Source organism: Salmo salar, chromosome ssa20, assembly GCF_905237065.1.
Source record: "Salmo salar chromosome ssa20, Ssal_v3.1, whole genome shotgun sequence".
In the NCBI taxonomy this organism is placed as follows: domain Eukaryota; kingdom Metazoa; phylum Chordata; class Actinopteri; order Salmoniformes; family Salmonidae; genus Salmo; species Salmo salar.
Genome location: NC_059461.1, coordinates 37,360,236 through 37,372,756, shown reverse-complemented (window position 1 = coordinate 37,372,756; position 12,521 = coordinate 37,360,236). Strand labels below are relative to the sequence as shown.

The 12,521-nt window shown below is 48.3% G+C and overlaps 1 protein-coding gene across 1 annotated transcript; it reads left to right on the top strand.

Annotated features, from left to right (window-relative positions):
- The first annotated feature begins 4,702 nt into the window (after positions 1-4,702).
- Positions 4,703-7,717, top strand: LOC123729153 (uncharacterized). The gene has a single exon (XM_045703280.1). It carries the CDS (start codon positions 4,733-4,735, stop codon positions 7,700-7,702), a length of 2,970 nt encoding a protein of 989 aa, XP_045559236.1. The 5' UTR covers positions 4,703-4,732; the 3' UTR covers positions 7,703-7,717.
- Positions 7,718-12,521: the final 4,804 nt, after the last annotated feature.

The window sequence follows — 12,521 nt, the reverse complement described above, 5'->3', positions numbered from 1 at the left end:
ACTGAAGCACGTTCACACGCACTGAGCAGAATGGGTGGACACCCTACACAAAGAAAATGTGAAAAACATTTTCAAATTCCAAGTTCATAGAGTATTCCATCCTTATGCATTGAACCAACCAACAAGGTTTTAGCATCATAGCAGTCACTGTTGTGTGACAGACAAGCACTGCAAGCTCCATAATCCCATTGCATGGCAGACTGGGAACACCTGTGAAGTCCATTAAACAAGTCTATACATTGACATGCTGGGAAAGTATCAGGGCTGAATGAATGGGAATGGTGGTCTACTTATTTAGATTTCTGTCCTTCACTTCCACTGTGCGCCCCCCGGCAGAAATCATACAAAGAGCTCAGTGTCTAACTCTGTCGGTGTGAAAGAGAGGAACTAACGTGCTCCATACGTATATGTGCACTGAAATACACACACAGACATACACAAGTATATATGTGTGCTCGCACACACACACACTCATACACACACACACACACACACACACACACACACACACACACACACACACACACACACACACACACACACACACACACACACACACACACAGAATTATGCGCACACACACCTACACACACGCACACACACACACTTTACTGACTACAACCTGGTATTATTAATAAACAAAGGAAAGGTAGAGTGAAGGAAAGGAAAGGTTATAGCTAGCTGCCATGTCTACAATCAGTCACATGTGTAGAACCCCAAACCACAGATGGAGGCTGGGTCTGGGGAGGCTGGGTCTGGGAGCTGGTACTGGGGGCTCCAGTCAAAGTGCTGCCCTGTGAGTACTGAGCCGTGGTCTGTTTGAGGAGTGGGTCCTCCGCTGAGTCTTATCCTCCATGATGACATGTCGTAGAGACCAGATGGATCACCCAATGTCTCCTCTACGTCCTGTGTCAAATAACCCAGTGACTGGGTAAAGTTTATTTCCAACCCCCCACCCCACCCCACCCTACCCTAAACAATCACCTGCATTGTGAAAGCATTTATAAGAGTTAGCAATCTGCACTACAGCACAAAACCTGAAATATTATCCTCTGTTCTGTCACTGACGGACTCCTTCCTTCACTCCACACCCCATCCCGCCCCTGTCCACTCATCATATTGAGGGATTCAAAGGGAGAATTGATGGAGCACCAACCTTTCCACCTCTATCCACCTCTACACCAGCAGCTCGTAGACACATTCATACCGATCCCCTCTAGACCGACATATGGCTGTAATATACTGCCTGTCTGTGATGTGTGCATTGGCTCCCTAAAGCTATTACTGTATCAGCACTGCAGTAACCATTTATCCAACAAAAATCGAATAAACAGTTTGCGGGTGGCTGTGTGCCTTGTGTGTGTTTGTGTGTGTGCCGTGTGTGTCTTTTTGGTTTTCTATCTTTGTGGGGACCAGAGGTCCTGCCAGTCCCAACAAGGAAAAATGCTATTAAATGGGACACTTGCTGCCAATCCCTTCCCCAAACACTCTGGCCTAGAGGACAGTTAAAGCTCTCCAGTGGCCTGTACAGTCAATTACAATTACCGCAATGACCTGACAGCCTACAGAGCCTGCTGTAGGGATCACAGACAGCCTAAGAGAGGTTAAGATTTATCAATGTCCCCTGCATTAACAGTGTGAAAGATTCATCTGAGGAACTGAGATGCATCCCAAATGACACCCTACAGGAGCCCAAATGCATAAACCTGTGGCTCCTCTCGTTTGAACTAACGTTATAGATCAGGCATGCAACCAGAGAGCTTCTCTCAGAGCTTCTCTCCACATGTCCAGGTATTCAATGCTTTTGATGATCACAGTAGCTCAACAGGGTCATGGACTGTGGCTGTGAAGAAGTGTGGTGGCAGCAAGCATTTTCCATATGCATCCATACAGGCTGTTCCCTTTAATCAAAATAAGGTTCTATATTTAGGTTACGGTGTGTGAATTAGGATGGGATGTGAGGAATAGCTATGTAAGAATGCTGCTCATCGACTACAGCTGAACACCATAGCGCCCTCCAAGCTCATCACTAAGCTCAGGGCCCTGGGTCTGAACCCATCCCTGTGCAACTGGGTCCTGGACTAGCTTACGGGCATACCCCAGGTAGTGAAGCTAGGCAACAACACCTTCACTACGCTGATCCTCAACACAGGGGCCCGCTTGCAGATAGGGGGAGATCGCGAACGTCAGGTCTTCCCAGTATGAAAATGTGATGCAAGGGGTAGGTCACGTTCTGAATACTGTTTTATATTTTATATTTTACAATGTGTTCAAGTTTGCTGTACGTTACGGATTTATACATGTGTGAGTATATGGTACCTGTTAGGGATTGAGGGGCTTTCTGGGATGTGCTTTGGCATATGATTGCTGTAGATAAGTGTTAGCTAGCATACATCATTGTAATGGTCACATAAGCCCACTGCTAACACAGTTGTCTTCATGCTACAGCTTTTGTCATCGACAGCCATCAGTACCATTAAGCCCTGCACAACTACCGTGCTGTTTCTCATTTAACAACAGGTATTTACACATGTTATATTTTGTATTGTATTTTTGTATTTTGTGACCCAGTATGAAAATGTGATGCAAGGGCTTTTGCCATCGACAGCCATCAGTACCATTAAGCCCTGCACAACTACCGTGCTGTTTCTCATTTAACAACAGGAATAAATGATGCTCAACTGGGACCGCTGGCTGATGTGATTTATTAGGGGAAAAAACACAACGCAAGGAGAGTACGCTATACATCTGTTACACTGGTGCCGTGACTCGTCTTCTTGTCTTCGCCGGACGTCACGTGGAGGGATCCGAGACCCGGCTTCAAGAAGTACTGCGGTTGCTGATGCACGCCAGAGGCCTATGTTTCGCAGTCTGCACAAGTGGAATTCTCAGGGAGCTCCTGGTAGCATGAGTGAGTGGGGGGAAATATAATGTACTGGTTATTACTTGTATGTGGTGATGCTATGATTATTTAGTGATGTAATTGTGCTGTTATGCTAGTAACCTTCCGAAGCCAATTAACGTGAGGGCAACGCCATTTTCTACTACACGGTGGTGACAACTATTTGTGATGGCGTTTCTTGTTACCTTTCTGTGTTGATTCTTGGTCTTGTTAGACACTACTGAACGTTTGTTTTGAGTGGATTATGTTCATTTTGATTTGATAGAATTGTTCATATTGATTGTGATTTTTTTGTACTTTTTTTTTTTTTTTTGGTCTAAATATTTACATAAAAAATATATATATATATATATTTTATTTTTATTTTATTTTAAAAATGGAAGGTTTTGGGAGAGGTAGGGGAGTTTTCATGTTTGACCCTTCACCGCCAGTGGGTAGGGGGGCAGCTATTTCTCCAGTTACTTCCACACCTCTGGCCAGGCCGACTGCACAGGCAAGTGTGCGCTTTCCACATGATTTAGAGCTACCTCAACTCAGTGCATTCGAGCCAGTTTCACCTAGTCCTAGGAAGGAGGATGTGTCTATGGATTTCCTGGCAGACATTGTTAAGCAGATAGGTCACTCCATAGGTGAAAATATTGCCTCTTGTTTGGAATCAAAGGCTATGGGGGATGGGGTAGGACAGAAGGTCGATTATGTTGGTTGTACCATGGCTGGGGCCAGCTCTAGTCTAAAGGTAGTGGTGAAAAATTATGTCAGGGAACCAGTGTGTTTCAGGGGGGATGGTTCAGAGAAATGCACAGTGCATGAGTGGGAGGAGACCATGTTAGCGTACATGCAGAGGAAGGGCTATGATGGGCAGGAGAGGTCAGATGAAGTTTTGGGTAAACTGTCAGGGCGGGCACGTGACGTGGTAAGAGTAAGCCTACGCAGTAACCCAGTTGACTTAAGCCAGGGCCCTAGACCAGTTTTTGACATTCTGAAGCGTCACTTTAGCGACACAGTCAACTCTGACATGCCCCTAGCTGATGTTTATTCTACGTTGCCAATGGAAGGGGAGACTCCATTTGACTACTGGATCAGACTGAACAGGGCTATAGAGGTGGCAGAGGACTCTTTGAAGAGGCAGAACAAGGAGCTAGACAATCCATCACGTGTTCTGACTGTCATGTTCATCAAGCACTGTCCGAACCCAGAGCTGTCATTGATATTCATGTGCAAACCATTGCATGAGTGGACGGTTGCGGAGGTCCATGGCAGGCTGGAGGAGTACCAGAGGAAGTGCAAGGCTCCACGTCCCTTGCGGCTGGCCCCACTGGTCACCACACTGACGCAGGAAGTAAGTAGGCCAGTGTCAGCTGTTGCAAACTGTCCGGACCCCTTGCAGCAGCCCACAACTGGCTCATCCGAGGCATTGGATCGGGTGATTGGCATGCTTGAACGGGTCTTGGAGCAGAGGCCACAGCAACCTGTAGGCGGCTATGATAACCGTTTCCAGGGGAGGCCCAGGAGAAGGGTGAACCCGTCTTTGCAATGCAAAGTGTGTGGTGATGCGAATCACAGCACAATGGATCATTGTTATTCTAACCACCTATGCTTCCTCTGTTATGCAGCTGGGCACACTCGTCTAGAATGCCCTCGCACTTCATCGGTAACTCCCGTCGCTCCATCAAACAGCGACACGACACAGCGGCAGGAAAACTAGCTGGCCCGCACGGGATGGGGGGAAGTGCTGGGCCTTGTGAGGTGCCCCAATCAGTTAGTGGTGTAGATTTAGAGTCAGTATATTCAAATGTTTGTGATGAAGTCAAGTCGAACGAAAAAGTCATTATGCAAAATACACAGAGAGTGCTCCACAACGATGAACTCTTCTATACTAGTGTGTTACTGGGGGATGTTATAGAGGTGAGCGCTATGATTGACAGCGGTTCTATGGCATGCACATTGAGCTCAACAGTGGTGCCACGCCTTGAGAAAGCAGGTGTGCTCAAGAGTGGCTCCCTCAGTCCAACTGAAGTGGTGTTGGTTGGCTGCGGGGGGTTGAAGACCAAGCCTGTAGGTGTGTGTGAATTGAATCTGTCTGTGTATGGCAGCAGTGTCTCTGTCCCTGTTCTAGTAGTGGATGGCCAACGTGATGAGCTTATCCTAGGCAGCAACGTGATTAAACACCTCATCAGGGAGCTGAAGACGACTGGTGACTTCTGGGAGAAGATGTCATCATCTGAACACAATGGAGATGACAAACTGTTCCGTCTGCTGGCTAATGTAGAGAGATGGAAAGGGACTGAAGTGCCAGAAAGAGTGGGCACAGTAAGGCTGAAGCGGGCGGTCACATTGGAGCCTATGCAGGAACATTTAGTCTGGGGCCGGCTGTGTACGCCTCAAAATGTATCCGCGGGCAGTGCCGTCGTTATTGAGCCTACGAGGGCACGCTCAAGACCAAAAAACATTCTAGTGGGGAGAACAGTAGCGACATTGTGGAGCGATGGCTGGGTCCCTGTCAAAGTTATCAATCCCTCACCAAAGCCAGTAACGGTGAGACGGAATGTCAAGATAGCGGATGTTTTTCCTTGCATGGCATTAGAGGACTTTGACACTGACTATATGGATGGGCCCACTGTCAAACCGGTCCCCCTGGTGCAGCAGGTACACAAAATGGATGACAATCCAGACTTTGACAATGGTAGTGGAGATAGCTTGACTGTTGACAGTACCGTCGACCCGCACAGAGTGACAAGTGAGGTGTTGCACGAGTTAGGGTTAGGTGGCATTGACATTGAGTCCACTCAGTTGTCGCAACAGTGTAAGGCCAGGCTAGTTCAGCTTATAGCCCGCTACGAGTCTATCTTCTCCCGGCACAAACTAGATTGCGGGAAGGCTACGGGATATGTCCATCGCATCAGACTCAGTGACACTAAGCCTTTTAGGCTACCTTACCGTAGGCTCTCCCCTAACCATTATGACAAGCTCAGGCAGGCCTTGGATGAGATGGAAGAGCGAGAGATAATCAGGAAATCCAGCAGTGAGTATGCCTCCCCACTCGTCCTGGTCTGGAAGAAGTCTGGTGATCTGAGACTGTGTACAGACTTCCGATGGCTCAATGCTCGCACCGTAAAGGATGCTCACCCTCTACCTCACCAAGCTGATGCTCTGGCGGCCCTGGGTGGCAATGCTTTCTTCTCTACAATGGATTTGACCTCCGGCTACTACAATGTGGAGGTGCATGAAGACGACAAGAAGTTTACAGCCTTCACTTCTCCTTTTGGGTTATATGAATATAACCGTCTTCCACAAGGACTATGTAACAGCCCAGCTACATTCATGAGGATGATGTTGAGCATTTTTGGGGATCAACATTTTTCTAGCCTCCTATGCTACCTGGACGATGTGCTGGTTTTTGCCCCGACTGAAGAACTTGGATTGCAACGCTTGGAGTCAGTTTTTGAGCGTCTCAAAGCCCATAATCTGAAATTGTCTCCAAAGAAATGCCATTTCATGAAGAGGTCAGTGCGGTTCTTGGGGCATGTCATCAGTGAAGGAGGTGTGGCCACAGACCCAGAAAAAGTGACGGCTATTACAGGGATGACAGAGAAGGATCTCATGGAGGATAACACGGACGTGCCTTCCCAGGGGAAGATTCGGTCCTTTCTCGGAATGATAGTCTATTACCAGCAGTTCATTGAGGGGTGCTCCACCATCGCTAAGCTGCTGCATGGGCTGACAACGGGGACGAAGGCACCACGCCACGAGAAAGGCAAGAGGAAAAGAGGAATACATAGGAAACTCACAGCAGCAGACTGGACTGGTGAGTGCAAACAGGCCTTTAGTCAGTTGAAACAAGCTCTCCTCGATCAGGTCATGCTAGCCCACCCTGATTTTAGTAGACCTTTCTTGCTGTCTGTAGACGCATCTAGTAATGGATTAGGTGCTGTCCTTTCCCAGGTGCCAGAGGATGGGTCTGCAGCCAGACCGGTAGCATTCGCTAGCAAATCACTTACTTATGCACAGTCAAAGTATCCTGCCCATAGGTTAGAGTTTTTTGCTTTACGGTGGGCTGTCTGTGAGAAATTTAGTCATTGGCTAAGGGGCAAGCCTTTTACTGTATGGACAGACAACAACCCATTAACGTACATCCTGTCCAAGCCCAAATTGGACGCCTGTGAACAGAGATGGGTTGCTAAACTTGCTCCATTCAGGTTTGACATCAAGTACATTCCCGGTCCCAAAAATATCATTGCTGATGCACTCAGTAGACAGCCATTTGTGCAGCCGAGCGCTCTCCACCGCATCACAAGGGTTCCATACAAGGCCTTGCTGGAAGAAGCTGCGGGAGTACGTGCTGAGAAGGTGCAAGATGTGTTCCGCTGGTCGACCCACCCATTCGACCTTGAAAGCTGCTCACCGTCAATTGAGGCAGATGCCTGTGAAATTGTCATGGACTGCCAGACTACCTCCTATCCTTCTCCTGGTTCTCTGTCAAAGGAAGCGGTGTCAACAGTCCTGAGGTCGCAAGGGGAGGCTGGGTTACAGAACTGTGCGCTGCTACTGCCTCAGCTCACTCAGTCACTGGTGCCGTCTGAGATGTCAGATGTGAGAGTGCTATCCCGTGACGACCTGATATCAAAGCAGCGCCAGGATAACGCTCTCGCCAGAGTTGTCTTCTACGTGGACAGGGGCCGTAGACCTTCTAGGAGGGAACGTGGCCATGAACCACTCGAGGCTCTGCGGATTCTGAAGACCTGGGAGAAGCTCACTCTGAAAATGGGTGTACTGTATCGCGTTACCAAAAGTTTGCTGTGAAAGAAGAAGACGTACCAGTATGTAGTACCCACCTCAATGAGGGCGACAGTTTTGAAGGGTGTCCACGATGAAGCTGGTCATCAGGGGCAACAGCGGACGTTGTACTTGACGAGACAGAGGTTCTTCTGGCATGGTCTGGAGTCGGATGTCAGAGAGTATGTCAAGACCTGCAAGAGGTGTGTGTTCAGTAAGGCCCCCGAGCCAGAGGCCAGAGCTCCACTGGAGAACATCATCACGACTGAGCCCCTCGAGTTGGTGTGCGTGGACTTCTGGTCTGCTGAAGACTCCAACAACAAGTCCTTGGATGTCCTGGTCGTCACTGATCATTTTACTAAGATGGCCCATGCCTTCTTGTGTCCGAACCAATCAGCTAAAGCAGTGGCCCTTCAGCTATGGAACAACATCTTCTGTGTGTATGGTTTTCCTCGTCGTATCCACTCTGACCAAGGGGCCAACTTTGAAAGTAAATTGATTGCTGAGTTGTTGAGTGCTGCAGGAGTCCAGAAGTCGCACACAACTCCCTACCATCCGATGGGGAACGGGGAGTCGAAAGGTTCAATAGAACGCTGGGAAACATGATCAGGGCTTTACCTACAAGAGCGAAGCACAGGTGGCCCCAGAAGCTGAAGTCGTTGACCTTCGCCTACAACTGTACGGTCCATGAAACCACGGGCTACGCCCCTTTCCAGTTGATGTTTGGGAGAACCCCACGTCTGCCTGTCGACATGATGTTTGGTACGGTGCTGCGAGACTCAGAGGTTGTAGACTATGACGAGTACATAAAGTCCCTGACGAGAGACCTGAGGGAGGCCATGGAGACGGTACAGGTGTCGGCAACCAAACAGCTGAAGAGGCATGCGGGCCTCTACAACAGGAAGATCAGAGGCGCTCCAGTGGAGGTCGGTGATCGGGTGCTGCTGGCGAATAAGGGTGAATGTGGAAAGAGGAAGCTGGCGGATCGTTGGGAGAACAACCTCTATATTGTTACGGAAAAGAATAGCGACATCCACATCTTCAATATACAGAACATGTCGACTGGCCAGGAGAAAACGGTCCACCGTAATCTGATAATGCCTGTGAACTTCTTGCCTCTACCTGACACTGCCTTGGAGACACCTAATATGGGAGACCGTGAGGATCCGAGTGAGGAGATGGAGGACTCATCTGTGAACGATATACCAGAAATAGACATTAGTGAGAGGACTAGTGTGTGGGTATCAGAACAGACCTCGGGGGAAGCACAGCCGGAGCACTCTGAAAAAGAAACCCCAGATGTGCTGGAAGATGGGCCACTGGCGAGGGACCCTCAGAACTCACCACATTCTGAGGGTGCCGCTGGTGGCACAAGCGTGTCAGAGCTAACCTTTGGAGAAGAAATGTCCGAACCCTCTGAAGAAGAAAGGCATTCTGAAGATGCCGCTGGTAGCACAAGCTCCAGCAACAGTCACAGAACCCTTGACCTTGACTATCCACCGACTGTGGAAAGTGACCCACCAGTGGTGGTTGTAGGTGAACAGGTTAAACGTAATATCTCTGTTAGGCCTGTCAGGTCAGCGGCTGGTCGGGTTAAGAAACGCCCGGTGAGACTCATAGAGACTATGCAGACACAGAGGGTTTTTCATACAGAATTCATTAGAATACCTGTGTGGGTGTAGGATTAGAATCCAAGTCTGTAGACCATTTTTTTTAAATTCTCATTCAAGAGACCCCATGGAGGTCATGGGTCAGAGGTCAAGTAGACCAAGGTCTTTCTGTGAGGTTCTTATTGTCACTGAGTGTGCTGAACATGTAACAGGCATGTTTTCCTACGGGGTCTTTGAATTCCCCTAATTCTCTTTGGAGAATAGTCTTTGCACTGGAATATTTGGTGACATATGTATTGCAAGGTATTGCATACCTCATTTTGTTTCTTTATAGTGTGCAAGTGTAATTCAGCAGGGGAGAATGTAACAGGGTTGGTTATGTTTCCACTTGCCTCTAAAGAAATGTGTACTTAATGTTCAAGCATTCGTATTGGTTGGTTCAACTGATGACACTAAGGTGTGTTGTGATTGGCCCCGCTTGCAGATAGGGGGAGATCGCGAACGTCAGGTCTTCCCAGTATGAAAATGTGATGCAAGGGGTAGGTCACGTTCTGAATACTGTTTTATATTTTATATTTTACAATGTGTTCAAGTTTGCTGTACGTTACGGATTTATACATGTGTGAGTATATGGTACCTGTTAGGGATTGAGGGGCTTTCTGGGATGTGCTTTGGCATATGATTGCTGTAGATAAGTGTTAGCTAGCATACATCGTTGTAATGGTCACATAAGCCCACTGCTAACACAGTTGTCTTCATGCTACAGCTTTTGCCATCGACAGCCATCAGTACCATTAAGCCCTGCACAACTACCGTGCTGTTTCTCATTTAACAACAGGAATAAATGATGCTCAACTGGGACCGCTGGCTGATGTGATTTATTAGGGGAAAAAACACAACGCAAGGAGAGTACGCTATACATCTGTTACACCAGGAAAACAACCTCTCCCTTAATGTCAACAAAACGAAGGAGCTGATTGTGGACTTGAAGAGAGAGCAGAGGGAGCACGCCCCCATCCACATCGACAGGGTCACAGTGGAGAGGGTGAAAACCAAGTTCCTCAGCAGGTGCACATCACTGACAACCTGAAATGGTCAATCTGCTTCTTCAACCTCAGGAGCCAGAATAAATTCGGTTTGGCCTCTAAGACCCTCCCAAAATTCAATAGATGCACCATTGGGACCATTTGCACTGTCAGCAAGCACAGGGCTCTCCAGAGGGTGGTGCAGTCAGCCCAATGCATCACCTCGGACACACTGCCTGCCCTCCAGGGCATCTACAGCGCCAGGTGTCACAGGAAGGCCAAGAAGATCATCAAGGACCTCAGCCACCTGAGCCACGGCCTGTTCACCCCGTTATTATCCAGAAGGCGAGGTCAGTACAGGTGCATCAAAGCTGGGACCGAGAGACTGAAAAATAACTTGTATGTCCAGGCCATCAGAGTGTTAAATAGTCACCACTAGCCAGCCTCCACCCAGTACTCAACCCTGCATCCTAGAGACTGTACATAGTCATTGAACACTGGTCACTTTAATAATGTTTCGATACAGTTTTACCCACTTCATATTTACACTGCTCAAAAAAATAAAGGGAACACTTAAACAACACAATGTAACTCCAAGTCAATCACACTTCTGTGAAATCAAACTCTCCACTTAGGAAGCAACACTGATTGACAATACATTTCACATGCTGTTGTGCAAATGGAATAGACAACAGGTGGAAATTATAGGCAATTAGCAAGACACCCCCAATAAAGGAGTGGTTCTGCAGGTGGGGACCACAGATCACTTCTCAGTTCCTATGCTTCCTGGCTGATGTTTTGGTCACTTTTGAATGCTGGCGGTGCTTTCACTCTAGTGGTAGCATGAGACGGAGTCTACAACCCACACAAGTGGCTCAGGTAGTGCAGCTCATCCAGGATGGCACATCAATGCGAGCTGTGGCAAGAAGTTTTGCTGTGTCTGTCAGCGTAGTGTCCAGAGCATGGAGGCGCTACCAGGAGACAGGCCAGTACATCAGGAGATGTGGAGGAGGCTGTAGGAGGGCAACAACCCAGCAGCAGGACCGCTACCTCCGCCTTTGTGCAAGGAGGAGCAGGAGGAGCACTGCCAGAGCCCTGCAAAATGACCTCCAGCAGGCCACAAATGTGCATGTGTCTGCTCAAACGGTCAGAAACAGACTCCATGAGGGTGGTATGAGGGCCCGACGTCCACAGGTGGGGGTTGTGCTTACAGCCCAACACCGTGCAGGACGTTTGGCATTTGCCAGAGAACACCAAGATTGGCAAATTCGCCACTGGCGCCCTGTGCTCTTCACAGATGAAAACAGGTTCACACTGAGCACGTGACAGACGTGACAGAGTCTGGAGACGCCGTGGAGAACGTTCTGCTGCCTGCAACATCCTCCAGCATGACCGGTTTGGTAGTGGGTCAGTCATGGTGTGGGGTGGCATTTCTTTGGGGGCTGCACAGCCCTCCATGTGCTCGCCAGAGCTAGCCTGACTGCCATTAGGTACCGAGATGAGATCCTCAGACCCCTTGTGAGACCATATGCTGGTGCGGTTGGCCCTGGGTTCCTCCTAATGCAAGACAATGCTAGACCTCATGTGGCTGGAGTGTGTCAGCAGTTCCTGCAAGAGGAAGGCATTGATGCTATGGACTGGCCCGCCCGTTCCCCAGACCTGAATCCAATTGAGCACATCTGGGACATCATGTCTCGCTCCATCCACCAACGCCACGTTGCACCACAGACTGTCCAGGAGTTGGCGGATGCTTTAGTTCAGGTCTGGGAGGAGATCCCTCAGGAGACCATCCGCCACCTCATCAGGAGCATGCCCAGGCGTTGTAGGGAGGTCATACAGGCACGTGGAGGCCACACACACTACTGAGCCTCATTTTGACTTGTTTTAAGGACATTATATCAAAGTTGGATCAGCCTGTAGTGTGGTTTTCCACTTTAATTTTGAGTGTGACTCCAAATCCAGACCTCCATGGGTTGATAAATTGGATTTCCATTGATTTTTTTTGTGTGATTTTGTTGTCAGCACATTCAACTATGTAAAGAAAAAAGTATTTAATAAGATTATTTATTTCATTCAGATGTAGGATGTGTTGTATAAGTGTTCCCTTTATTTTTTTGAGCAGTATATATACTTAATCCTAGTCAAGGCTCATCCTATATAACTACTGCTGTACACACATTTTCTATTCATACACTGTCCATACTGTCTATA